The sequence below is a fragment of the Lampetra fluviatilis genome, chromosome 24 (assembly GCF_964198595.1).
Source record: "Lampetra fluviatilis chromosome 24, kcLamFluv1.1, whole genome shotgun sequence".
NCBI lineage: Eukaryota > Metazoa > Chordata > Hyperoartia > Petromyzontiformes > Petromyzontidae > Lampetra > Lampetra fluviatilis.
The window spans coordinates 4,843,022-4,856,666 of record NC_136298.1 but is presented as its reverse complement, the minus strand read 5'-3'; the positions used below and the strand labels follow the sequence as shown (position 1 = coordinate 4,856,666).

General features: G+C 49.9%; 1 protein-coding gene across 3 annotated transcripts in view; it reads left to right on the top strand.

Moving 5' to 3' along the window:
- Nucleotides 1-13,645, top strand: part of LOC144941090 (multiple PDZ domain protein-like) — a 171,612-nt gene that overhangs the window by 11,809 nt on the left and 146,158 nt on the right. For all 3 annotated transcript variants that reach the window (XM_078867554.1, XM_078867553.1, XM_078867555.1), the window contains exons 6-11: nucleotides 940-1,105; nucleotides 5,138-5,263; nucleotides 6,424-6,498; nucleotides 8,780-8,989; nucleotides 10,210-10,312; nucleotides 10,889-10,968. In XM_078867554.1, coding sequence (XP_078723680.1) covers nucleotides 940-1,105; nucleotides 5,138-5,263; nucleotides 6,424-6,498; nucleotides 8,780-8,989; nucleotides 10,210-10,312; nucleotides 10,889-10,968 — 760 coding nt within the window. The remainder of the gene's footprint in view (nucleotides 1-939; nucleotides 1,106-5,137; nucleotides 5,264-6,423; nucleotides 6,499-8,779; nucleotides 8,990-10,209; nucleotides 10,313-10,888; nucleotides 10,969-13,645) is intronic.

The window sequence follows — 13,645 nt, the reverse complement described above, 5'->3', positions numbered from 1 at the left end:
TTGGATCGCGTAAATATAAATTTGGCATTAAACCCGCGACCACCCGACACAGCCAATTAATAAGGTTTGTCACGTAATCAAAACATGTCAATTAATTCGTAGTACAGCACACCGGTGTGTTGGAGAGTAAACCCACAACATTTACAATTGAATACTAATTTATATTTTTATTTTACCAGGTAAGCCCCACTGAGATATAAAGCTGTTTATCAGAAGCGACCTGACCACAAATGATAGCCCAACGAGAAGTGGCTTATCATGTGGTAATTTATAGCAGCAGCCAAATACTCTAAAGCGCGTGTTTCTAAATGTGGAGAGAAAAACCGGAGGACCTGGAGAAAAATCCACGCGACCCCAGGGAGAACATGCAAACTCAAAAATATACAGCAGGCATCAGGGTCAGGACGGGACCCACGACCTCCTGTATACCAGGCGAGGTATCTTCTTGGTTCTTTCGGTAAAGTCACGTAGAAGGGAAGTAATAAAATAATAAAAATAAAACATAATAAAATAATTCTCACGACGTTTCGGCCACAACGCAAGCAGCCGTCCTCAGGTGAAGAACAGGTCTGTCAGAAAGACAGCGTCTGAATGAAAACCACCAGGCTTGGCAGCGTATATTTAAGCTGGGTTGGAAGGGGAAGAGCGCCCCGACAAAGGAATTCGCATATCAAGAGGAATCTAGCATACCCATGGGAAATGCAGGTATGCGACCAGTACCACTTTTGCCCGTACATTATGCAGGATTAGCAGCATCAAAGGGAGGGGATAGGGGTAGCATTAATAAAGGGAAGGAGTGTTAATAGTATGTAGCTGCAGTAACTAAAACCACCACGTAAACAACTAGTATCATCAGTATGCTAAATATACTCTACAATAAGCTGAGTTACTAAAAATCCAGGTGTGGTATTTAACATTTCGCCACCGCGGCACCCCCAGGGATGGCCGTCTCCAAGAGGGAGACCAGATCCTGGCCATCAATGGCATGCCGCTGGACGAGCGCGTCTCACAGGAGCAGGCGGTGCGGCTGCTGCAGACGACCACGGGGCCCGTGCAGCTCGCGGTCGCCCGCTTCTCCCACGACACTGAGACGCCCCCAACAGAGGTGGGGGGGTGGGGAGGGGTTGGGAGGGGTGGGGAGGGGTGGGGTGGGGGGGGTTGGGGGAGGGGTTGGGGGGGTGGGGAGGAGTTGGGAGGGGTTGGGAGGGGCTGGGGAGGGGCTGGGGAGGGGAGGGGCTGGGGAGGGGCTGAGGAGGGGAGGGGTGGGGAGGGGTTGGGAGGGGTGGGGAGGGGTGGGGAGGGGTGGGGTGGGTGGGGTGGGGAGGGGTGGGGAGGGGTTGGGTGGGGAGTGGTCGGGCGGGGTTGGGTGGGGTTGGGTGGGGAGGGGTGGGGTGGGGATGGGTGGGGCGGGGTGGGGAGAGGTGGGGAGGGGTGGGGTGGGGAGGGGTGGGGAGGGGTGGGGAGGGGTTGGGAGGGGAGGGGTGGGGAGGGGAGGGGTTTGGAGGGGTGGGGTGGGTTTGGGAGGGGAGGGGTGGGGAGGGGTGGGGAGGGGTGGGAGGGGTGGGGAGGGGTGGGAGGGGTGGGGAGGGGTGGGAGGGGTGGGGAGGGGTGGGAGGGGTGGGAGGGGTGGGGAGGGGTGGGAGGGGTGGGGAGGGGTGGGAGGGGTGGGGAGGGGTGGGGGGGGTTGGGGGAGGGGTTGGGGGGGTGGGGAGGGGAGGGGTTTGGAGGGGCTGGGGAGGGGCTGGGGATGGGTTGGGTGGGGTGGGTGGGGTGGGGAGGGGTTGGGAGGGGCTGGGGAGGGGCTGGGGAGGGGAGGGGCTGGGGAGGGGCTGAGGAGGGGAAGGGTGGGGAGGGGTGGGGAGGGGTTGGGAGGGGTGGGGAGGGGTGGGGAGGGGTGGGGATGGGTTGGGTGGGGTGGGTGGGGTGGGGAGGGGTGGGGAGGGGTTGGGTGGGGAGGGGTTGGGAGGGGTTGGGTGGGGTTGGGTGGGGAGGGGTGGGGTGGGGATGGGTGGGGAGGGGTGGGGAGAGGTGGGGAGGGGTGGGGTGGGGAGGGGTGGGGAGGGGTTGGGAGGGGAGGGGTGGGGAGGGGAGGGGTTTGGAGGGGTGGGGTGGGTTTGGGAGGGGAGGGGTGGGGAGGGGTGGGAGGGGTGGGGAGGGGTGGGAGGGGTGGGGAGGGGTGGGAGGGGTGGGGAGGGGTGGGAGGGGTGGGGAGGGGTGGGAGGGGTGGGGAAAGGTGGGAGGGGTGGGGAGGGGTGGGAGGGGTGGGGAGGGGTGGGGGGGGTTGGGGGAGGGGTTGGGGGGGTGGGGAGGGGAGGGGTTTGGAGGGGCTGGGGAGGGGCTGGGGATGGGTTGGGTGGGGTGGGTGGGGTGGGGAGGGGTTGGGAGGGGCTGGGGAGGGGCTGGGGAGGGGAGGGGCTGGGGAGGGGAGGGGCTGGGGAGGGGCTGAGGAGGGGAGGGGTGGGGAGGGGTGGGGAGGGGTGGGGAGGGGTGGGGAGGGGTGGGGATGGGTTGGGTGGGGTGGGTGGGGTGGGGAGGGGTGGGGAGGGGTTGGGTGGGGAGGGGTTGGGAGGGGTTGGGTGGGGTTGGGTGGGGAGGGGTGGGGTGGGGATGGGTGGGGAGGGGTGGGGAGAGGTGGGGAGGGGTGGGGTGGGGAGGGGTGGGGAGGGGTTGGGAGGGGAGGGGTGGGGAGGGGAGGGGTTTGGAGGGGTGGGGTGGGTTTGGGAGGGGAGGGGTGGGGAGGGGTGGGAGGGGTGGGGAGGGGTGGGAGGGGTGGGGAGGGGTGGGAGGGGTGGGGAAAGGTGGGAGGGGTGGGGAGGGGTGGGAGGGGTGGGGAGGGGTGGGGGGGGTTGGGGGAGGGGTTGGGGGGGTGGGGAGGGGAGGGGTTTGGAGGGGCTGGGGAGGGGCTGGGGATGGGTTGGTTGGGGTGGGGAGGGGTTGGGAGGGGCTGGGGAGGGGCTGGGGAGGGGAGGGGCTGGGGAGGGGCTGAGGAGGGGAGGGTTGGGGAGGGGTGGGGAGGAGTTGGGAGGGGTGGGGAGGGGTGGGGAGGGGTGGGGATGGGTTGGGTGGGGTGGGTGGGGTGGGGAGGGGTGGGGAGGGGTTGGGTGGGGAGGGGTTGGGAGGGGTTGGGTGGGGTTGGGTGGGGAAGGGTGGGGTGGGGATGGGTGGGGAGGGGTGGGGAGAGGTGGGGAGGGGTGGGGTGGGGAGGGGTGGGGAGGGGTTGGGAGGGGTGGGGAGGGGTGGGAGGGGTGGGGAGGGGTGGGGGGGGTTGGGGGAGGGGTTGGGGGGGTGGGGAGGGGTTTGGAGGGGCTGGGGAGGGGCTGGGGATGGGTTGGGTGGGGTGGGTGGGGTGGGGAGGGGTTGGGAGGGGTTGGGTGGGGAGGGGTGGGGAGGGGTGGGGATGGGTGGGGAGGGGTGGGGTGGGGTGGGTGGGGTGGGGAGGGGTTGGGAGGGGTTGGGAGGGGTGGGGTGGGGAGGGGTGGGGAGGGGTTGGAGGGGTTGGAGGGGTTGGGAGGTGTTGGGTGGGGAGGGGAGGGGAGGGGTGGGGTGGGGAGGGGTGGGGAGGGGAGGGGTGGGGAGGGGTGGGGTGGGGAAGGGTTGGGTGGGGTTGGGAGTAGTTGGGAGGGGTGGGGGGGCTTAGCCCTCCCTTCCTTCCTTTTTCGATCTCTCAGTTTTTTTATGTAAAGATTTATAACTCGGGTCGGAAGCATTTGTGCATCAGCTCTGTCCGTACATCGATCCGTCCGCAACGCATTTCTCTTGTAAAGATGGTTCAATATGGGCGAAACTTTTAGTCCGATGTTGTGTTTCTCTTCTGGACCTTGCCAATTTGGAACTGGCCACATTAATCAAAGGGTTATTGCCCAAAATGTGGATGGACAAACGGGAGCGTGAGGGGCCGTTTGCGGATATAAAGACACGTTTTTCTCTGCCATCACCCCAATGGCTTCCGTACTGCTCATTAAATACCTCCATCGATAAACGCACATTGCATAGCTGTTACATAATCCATGCGTACGCTGATTTTTTTTCCTCATTCATGTTCTATTTTAAAACACATCACGGATTCATAATGCAACAAAAAATGTTGGTGATGCTGCATTGACAGTGGTTCACATTTCACAACAAAACTCGACACATTCATCAATAACACTGGGACCTTAATATATAATAGGCGACATTTCGGGAAATGGCTCTTCTTTATAGCACATGAAGCATGTTATGTTACCTATTATATATTTTTTATTCTTTTAAGGCAGTGTTACTGATGAATGCCTTGAGTAAATTTTTTTTTTACATATGTGCGTGTGATTTTTACATGATGGTTATGTGGTTTTCTGCCACACGGGTGGATAATCATCAACATTTTATATTTTTACCACGCTTCACATCTCACTGCAATCTCAAATATACAAAAGGGTTCAGCACGCGAACCAAACGTACACAGATCTAGAAACGCAACAACCAATTTACAAAGAAATGTATAAATGTAATGCAATAACCATTCAGTGACTCTCCGTTTCATCAGGCCATACACACGAGTCGGTGTTCTTAGGTGAATTTGAAGAAAATAAGTCGAAATCTGTTCTTGAATTGATCCAAGATCATTGCTGCAGTGATACGGTCAGGGAGACCGTTGCAATAAATAAAACAAATTCTGATTAGTTGTATACAGCGTCGTTTATACAAATTGTATCTCACAATCGTTGAGCAACCACAGACAAGCTGGAAGACAGCCAGGCGGTGAGCCGGCGCCAAACAATTGCCTAAGCTCTGCAGTCCTCTATTTGTGAAGATGTTTTTAGCCAATTAACGAGTTTTTATACACGTGGGAGGAAACCTGAGCACACGGATAAAACTCACGCATGTGAGGGGGAAACACTGTATCCCATACAGGGGGGACGGATGATATTAGCCCCGCACTTTGCTTTACCACATTCCGGCACATCAGGGTATGACACCTCAGTGCCGATGGGATGGTAGTTTTACAACGTGTATGAGATCCAACAACCCTTGCCTCCACGGTGCTGGATTACAGGCGTGCGCCATGCCGCCTGGCCGGTGAGACATGGGTACAATAGACGCTGCCGGATTCAGCCAAAACTCCAATTAATTGCCGCCGTTTCTGCTGCTACTCTAGGGACTGGAGCAGACTGAAACCATTGAGTTGGTGACTACGGGCAGTGGAATGGGCTTTGGAATCGTGGGCAACCGAGCCACAGGGATCACCGTCAAGACAATCTTGCCCGGAGGAGTCGCTGACAGGGTAAGATGCTGTGCTGCTTGTGTGATTAGAATCTCCATTTATCGTTATTCATCGCCATTCACCTGGTTTCCCCAGGCCCCCCTCCCCTTTGCTTTTCTCCTGTTCCTCATTTTCAGTTGGCAATTATTTCATTCTTTTCTTGCGCCTTTTTTTAGTCGAAGTGTCTGTGGTAAGTAAAAAAAACAAGTGGCTATTGTGATTGTCCCCAGCCACTCTTGTTCATACACTTCGATATCCGCGAATGCGGAAGACGCTTTAAATTTCACGGCAGGATAGAGTAAATTACATGGGAGTTCAGGATAAAATGTGGCAAGGAGAGAGGAGGTGGTGATGGGTGGATCACAAGTCCAGCATTGGGGTCATGGAGCCTAGAGGTTACATTCTAGATTTGAAGCTTTCGTGACTGCAAGGATTCATACTCTTAGGTTTTTTCGGTAAAGTCACGTAGGGAAAAATAAATAATAAATGATCAATAATAATAATAGAAATAAAAATAAAATAATAAATCACGACGTTTCGGAGGCAACACAAGTCAGCTGTGACGGTCCCACCTGATGACGGAGACTTGTGTTGCCTCCGAAACGTGATTTATAATTTTATTTCTATTATTATTTATATTATTTTTATTATTGATTTTTTAAAATTTATTCTCTAGAGGTTATAGTTGAGCAACAAGGGAAAGAGTTGAACCCACATTGTGGGATAGCAGACCTCAGATGTTGTCCATCGACTGTGATAGAGCAGAACAAAGCACACGGTAGCATAGCCTGATGACATCAGTAGCATGGTGATGCCATGATCTATGCTGAAAGTGCACTGAATAAATGTTCCCTTAAAATATTTTCTTGTTTTTGAACCATTAGAGAGAGACAGTGCTCGATATAAGAATAAAAGTTTGGCTGGATGGCTGGACGTATGGTTTGCGAGTATTCACTTAAAATCGTTGTTTTTTCGAAGAAATCCAGAAAATAAAACGTTTAGATAATGCGGTTTATTAATAGTCATGCAACAATGGTGTGGGGGTGTGAATCGTTACGTGATTGATTATTGTTAATAACCTCTTGTGCTTCCTGACTCCCACAGCGTATAAAGCCCAACATTTTTTTCCATTCTCACTTGTTGTGGTTCTATATTGGTCCCAAAAACTCTGACGAAATCAGGATGGGCGCTTGTGCACGGGCGATCGGATCCTTCGCATCGGCGACATGGACGTGCGGGGCAAGGGGAGCGAGGAGGTAACCGTTTACACTGGATTTGATTTTATATTTTAGTTTGCACATTTTTCACGAATCACGGCTTTTTAAGCCAAGCAGCCGTCAGCTGCAGTCTCGCATGAGCGACGAGCCGTAGTGAACGCCATTTACAATAATCATTTGCACTGCTTCACAGCCGCTTTGCCATTCCACTGCTGGATGAAGGCCTTCCCTTTATACCGTGTCAGTCATGGGATTTGTGTGACGGTACTTTGATCATGCCAGCCAGTGCTGGTTGCCCTGCAGAGTTGTGATTTTTATTTTTTACACAAGGTAAGGCCCACTGAGCTAATTAACTTATTTTTCAGAAACGACCTGGCAACAACTAACACTGGTCAACACACTTTTTCTGGCATAAGGTATTCCAACGGTTTTAAGGTAATTTTCAATAAAAACTGCAGAAGAAAAATATTAAATAAATGTGGATATCTACATAAAATGATATTATAAACACACTATCCTAAAAATACAGCACCATATTTTAACACTAAAGCAGTCACTGACTCGCAACAACTTGCAATCATAAGTGACAGAGTTAATTTCGGGTAAAATCAATGAAAATGTGGTATGCCGATAGCATAAAAATGATGTGATTGAGCAAATGTGAGATCAGATTTGGAATCGGCACCCTGAAATTAGTCTAAAACAGCTGCAAAAGTCCAGGCCAGAAAAAAATGTTTTTTTTTTGACCAGTGTAATAGCTCAAAGAAGTGGCTTATGTGGAAATTTATAGCAGTCAAATACTCGAAATGCATGATTCTAAGTGGCTTATGTGGAAATTTATAGCAGTCAAACACTCGAAATGCATGATTCTAAATGTGGAGAGAAAATTTGGAGGACCCGGAGGAAAACCCACACGACCATGGGGAGAACATGTAAACTCCAAATCTACAGGCATTGTCAGGGTTGAGATCAAACCCCTGACCTCCTGTATACCAGGCGAGGTAATTAACATCTCGCCGCCGTGGCGACCACTTTGCAAATTACTGGAGGAAATGTAATTGGTTACCAATTATTGCGTAACCTGTACATTATGTCATTTAGATAGAAGTTGTCAATTATTTTCAGGTGTGTGCTTTAGTAACAAATGATGTATGTGTAGTTACATCGCTGGATTCAACAGGCTGTTGGTGCAGTACCGGCCCTAGAGGAGCATGGCGTGCGATGTAGCGACATTGCCGGATACCACAATGTTGTGGGTGTAGTACCGGCCCTAGAGGGGCACTGTGTGCGCTGAATAATAGCGCTGGATGGCACCACGCTTTAAGTGCAGTGCCGACCCTACAGGAGAAGGTGTGTGGGTGCCGACCGAAGGATGAGGTTGTGTCAGGCCATTGCACTGGTTGACGCGGGAGGACACGTGACTGGTTAAGTTGACAGAGGGGCCCCAAGATGGGGCTAGGGGGGGATCACGTGATTAGGACCCAGATCCTTCCCGAGGATTCTGGAAGGTGGACGTGGCCAAGGGTGGAGCCGGCCACGCCGCAGAGAATATAAGCCGGGTCCCGAGGGAGACCAGGGTTGTTGTTCATTCTGGAAGAAACCCTTCGTCTACGTTCACCGTTCAACGAGTCTCCAACACGTGGACCCGGGCCGAAGTCATTGGTCCCGGTCCGTAGTAGCAGTTATGTTGTAACTAGTGAAGTTACTAGTGTAGTAACTAGTGTAGTTACTAGTGTAGTAACTGGTGTAGTTAGCCTGGTGGTCATCACCTTAGGTTGTTATTCTGTTCAGGGGAAGTTACCCCATGTGTTGAAACTGAATACATGTGTTGCCTCTAAGTCTACGTCTGCGACTCAGTTGAACCCACTATATATGTTATTAAAATGACAAATATGAATTACATTTAATTTAGATATTGCCCTTCTCTGTCAAGGTTGGTGAAGGTGACTCAGGATCGGTTCTCAGATCACTCGCCACTGATATTAGCCATGGCCAGGAATTGAAAGCAGATTGCTGTGTTCATTGTGCGGTGCGCTAACCAATCGCATGCGCTCGTGCACAAGAGTGTTCCCAATGTATTTGGCTGCTCTGAATAGTATTTTTTTTAGTATTTGGCTGCTATAAATTTCTACATGATAAGCCGCTTTGTTTGAGCTATTATTTGTGGCCAGGGCGCTTCTGGAAAAGAGCTATATAGGTCAGTGGGCCTTACCTAGTAAAATAAAATGCAAATATAGTTTAAGTTTAGTTGAATCCACAACCCAAATAATCCGCCCACGGATAATTGAGCCTAATCTGTAAATGCTGCTGCTACTCGCAGGTGATCTCTATCCTGCGCCAGTGTGGTACGCGCGTCCTCCTCCTGGTTGCTCACGGAGAGCCTGGCGAGCAGCTCCCTGCCACCCCATCGCCGGCACTCGCTCAGACTCCTCCGGACCTCCCGCCGGTCGACTACATCCCTTCGGAGGCTTCGCATTCCTTGGCGGCGGACCGTGCCGGCGCGTCCGAGCCCTGGGCAGGCGAGAGCAGCGTGAGTTGCGCGTGCGCGCAAGTACGACTGTCGCAGTATCGCACGCTTTTAGATGCGCTTCTGCTTTGTTGTCTGGAACACTCTTCCTTATGACATGAGGAAGCCATTGGAGCTGTGCACTTTTAAATTGTCTGTATTGAAAACTGTTGGCTACGTATGGTGCGAAAGAAGTTAAACACACACATACGGACATATGTACGTTACATTTACGGACACCTTTGTAAATCCACTGCTGGATGATGGCCCCCTCCCCCCTTGGAGAGCTGCTTTGACTGCCACAATTGTCAGTGTTGGTTGGTGAAGTGATGGGGCCCCAGGGCCAGTACAGGTTTTGCTTGTCACTAATGTTAACATATGTTGCACGTGAAGTTTTATTTTTTTATGACGTCTCAAAAATCTGCTTCCTACCCATTACACATTGTATGCATATGCATCTGGCAGCATGTATAATCCTGTTAGCGTAATAATGAAAAGCAATATACCCAGAAAAGTTTTTCCATCATTTTATATGATCTGCTATGACAAACGGATCAGATACGCGGACATCGACAGAGTAATTGCAACCGTAGCGGAAATGTGCGCAAAGGAGCGTGGAGAGATTGTACGCTTGAAATTACACTCGTGGGAAAGAATGATGAATATGTGGAGGAGAAAACTTCTGCTGGTCCGAGTAGATGCCTTGGGGCAGGATGTGTCACAATAAAGTGTGATTGGTGCTCAAGGCTAATGACAGAGTGGCACCTAAAAGAGGAAACGTTTCCTAGAGAGCACCCATTGCTAAGATAGAGCGATGAAATCCGCCTTTTGTACGGAAGATAGATGCCTCCATAATAAACGTTTTTTGGATTAGATCGCGTTCATATAAATGTGTCGTTAACCCTGCCACCACCCAGACACAGCCAATTAGTAAGGTTTGCCAATTAGTTGCTACTTCAGCACACCGGTGTGTGCTGGAGAGTAAACTCGCGTTTCGCTGGCGATTACAACCAGCGTCATCGGGCGAGTTTTGCCAGAATTGTGAAGAAGTCTTCCTGTTTCCAGTCTTAAATAGAGTACGGTGATGTCATCACTGTGAGCCTATCAGGTGCAAAAGCCTACATGTTAAATAGATGCCGAGTTGGATCCTGGGAGCACGGGAGATGGCGACCTCTTTGGGATCATAGTTGCCGATTAACGATGAGCGTGATGACAGTGATGACGGTGATCGCTTCTGCCCACAGGTGGACGAGGAGGGAGTTGATGACGACGTGGAGGTATACGATGTGGAGCTCACGAAGGGTGGCCATGGCCTGGGGATCAATCTCACCAGCACAGGCGACAACAGTGGGTGGTGCATGCCCAGCAACACAACCACCACCACCATCGCCACCACGCTAAAGTTAACGTGCTTCCAGTCCTGATGGCGCATCACGTGGAGTTTCTTAATTTGTTGTATGCTGTTTTTTTTCCTCCCTCTTGAAGTCTTAACTTTGAATCATGGGTTCTTTAATGACAATAAAACATTTATATATATAAAAATATCCCAGTCCAAATCAAGCAAATTAAACCCTCCGCTGTGTAGAGCAAGAGCAGTCCGGCGTTAAATTAAAGAACTTAAATGATTGAATACTATTTGTGCTGCCGCCAGTGAACAAAAATAACCGTGCGAGGCACATGCATGCCGTGACTTCCCTCTCTGGCCGTAGTGGTGGCTTTTTAAAAAAAAAATTTGTAACGTTTAGCTTCCTTAATGTGGTTGCAAACGCTTCCATGTTTGAACCGTTGTCAGATAACCCAAAAAACATTACAGCCGAGGTTGCAGCTGTGCCTCAAACGTGGGTGCACCATTATTTATATATATATATAAACAAATGTAGCTAAATTAAGTACGCCGTTTGTGGCCGCTGTTATTTTCCGCAGGGATTGTCGTGAGAAGCATGGTACCCGGCAGCCTGGCCGAAAGAGACGGGCGGATCGGCGTGGACGATCAAATCGTGGCGGTGAGTGTCGACAACCCCATAACGATTTCCACTGGGGAATCGCAGCGGGAAAAAACCAAAGCCGGGTGAAGAGAATGTAACACGTATGTAGGCTTTTGCGACCAATATTTTAATAATTGATTTTCGGCTCGGATCGATTGCGTAAAATGCCAATGTGTGTGTCGTACGCTCTATCTACGTGATTTTAACGAAAAGAACCAAGAATATGAATTCCTGCAGTCACGAAAGTTTTAAGTCAAAGTTGTTCGTATCTTTTTGTATTTATGGCCATTAAATATTCTAAAGTACGTTTTTTGGGTGAAAAAGGGTAACTTTCAATGCTATCGGAACTAATTAAGCCTTTAACGTGCATTTCCTATACTCAACGACCAAATCACTTGACGACCAGTTTTTTGGAACCAATTACCGTCGTTAAGAGGGGTGTTCTACTGTACTGAAAATATTTCGTATCATGTCATGGAAGTGATATACATCATAGCAGGTCACCGCGTAGAACACGATGCATTAGGGTTTAAAGTGGTAAGATATTGCTTGCGGAAGTACGTTTATAAGAGCAACTTATTTCAGCAGTAATATTGATTTATAAAGGAAAGTTGGTGTTTTATATATTTCTGCTCCTCATTTGTAATCAGCGGGCACTCAGCATTGATTCATCACAACCGCAGCAATTGCAATGAATTGCCACAATTTTGGTTTGAATTCGTGAATTGTTTCTCGCTTTGGACCAAACTGTGTCATCTCGTTGCTATTATTGTGCATTCTGTCTCGCCTGTAGATTTTTAGGCTACACTTTATGTTCGGTTATCATGTCCATAACATTCTCACGAATCGTAAGTAATTAAAATATCGCACGCCAGAAATCTGGGCATGTGTCCTGTGAGGTAATTTGTGAATCTGCATCGCTGCATTCCCTTAATAGCCTGCCGCTCACTACTTTCGATCAGTCACGTGATTGTCTTACATTTCTGTTTTTATACTCGTGCCTTGGGTAACGGGAACTTTGTTCTTCTCTAAAACGTATTATTCTTGAGTGCACACGACCGCTTAACTTCTCGTTTCAGATTTTTACTTTCTCCTTGTTTCGTCTTCTCTAAAAGTTTGTTCCCTGTGCGCCATCGGCGTCGGCTCATGAGATGAAGGATCTGTTCGGAGCGCTCGCAAAACCGTGCCACCCTGCGTGGTAGAGAACGGCCCACAGAATGAGATATGGCAGAACCTGTCTTGATTGCCTTTTCTGTTACTTTTTTTGTTTATCCACAATCGAGAGCATTCTTTCCTTTTCGCACAGTCTGCTAAATATGAATGTTCGTCGTGTAGAAGTTGAACTGATATTTCTCATATTCGGAGCTGGAAATGATGAGCCAAATAGAGTGCAAAATCGATTTGAATGTGATAGCTTTATTTTGCAGCTAAAGGAAAACGTTTATTATTGGTAATGTTTTTGGCAATTGCCCTTAATTAGAATTGGCACTGTCCACAACACACGACGCTATTGCTCAGCAATGATGCAGCGCGTGCAGCAAGTAACGGACTTAATTTACATTTGGAACGGAGATCACCGGTAAATGTGTAAAAATGCAGGGCCGTCTGTGTAAGGGGCTGCGAGGACTGGAGTGTAAGAAACCTTACCCCTGCGCGCTGACGCTCGGCACATGTGCTGTGTGCGCGCAATATTCGCCGCTGTGCTCCGCACGGCCAGATGGGTTTAGCCTGCGGAGTATAATACTGCATGTGAAGCTGCCCCAGAGACAGGTCCACGCGAAGCAGGGCATATGGTGTTTACGCTTTGCACTGGCTTGTGTGTGTGTGTGTGGCTGATCTGCCTTGTTTATTGCACTGTGCATTGAGACAAGGTTTGCACTGCCGTGACCCTCTGCTCAATGTGAGGGTTTCCGCGGCAGCTTGCGTTTGCGATCTGTTTGGGTTGATGCGAGGGGAGAAGAGCGTGGTGTATTTGAGGCCCCCCTGGCGACTCGGTGAAGTGTTACGATGCAGTATAAGAATGGATTTTTTGTTGTTGTCTTGTTCGTAGTGTCTCATTTGAATTGTCCGTCTCGTAGGCTTAGTCTTGTTTGCTCTGTCACGTTCCTCTCGAAATAGCCACTCACGTCGTTGTGGAGAATATTCAGTGGCGAGTTATTACTGAGTGTCAACTAGCCCAAAACTTGTGAGTGTTGAACAGATGCTGCTGAAATGATGCACTCCCAGAAGGGCGTGTGTGTCTGATGAGGTCTGTAAGAAAATAACTTTTATTGTTTATGGAGGGACACATGTAGAGTCGTAACATTCGCTTATTTTATTGTTAGCTCAAATAATAATTTGTATTAAATTTGTGTATCCTTTGTATGAATTGAAAATGCGACATTCTTGGACAGACAGACAATTCAATGCATGTATGTTGAGCATAAGAATGTATGTGAATTGATGATTTGTTCCATTCTTAGTGATGGATATTATGAAAGGTTTTCATTCTTGGTTTTGTCAAGTTATAATTCCCGATTTAATGTCTTACATTGTCAACAGGAAGTAAAAAATTCAAGCGGCGTTAGAGATCTATTTATGATCGTACCGATAAATACTATTTATATAATGTAATATATTAAGTAGAATTTCTGCTGTATAACTTGATGTGTGGTTTTGCCTCGGGCAGTGTTGACATTTAATTTAGAACAATACT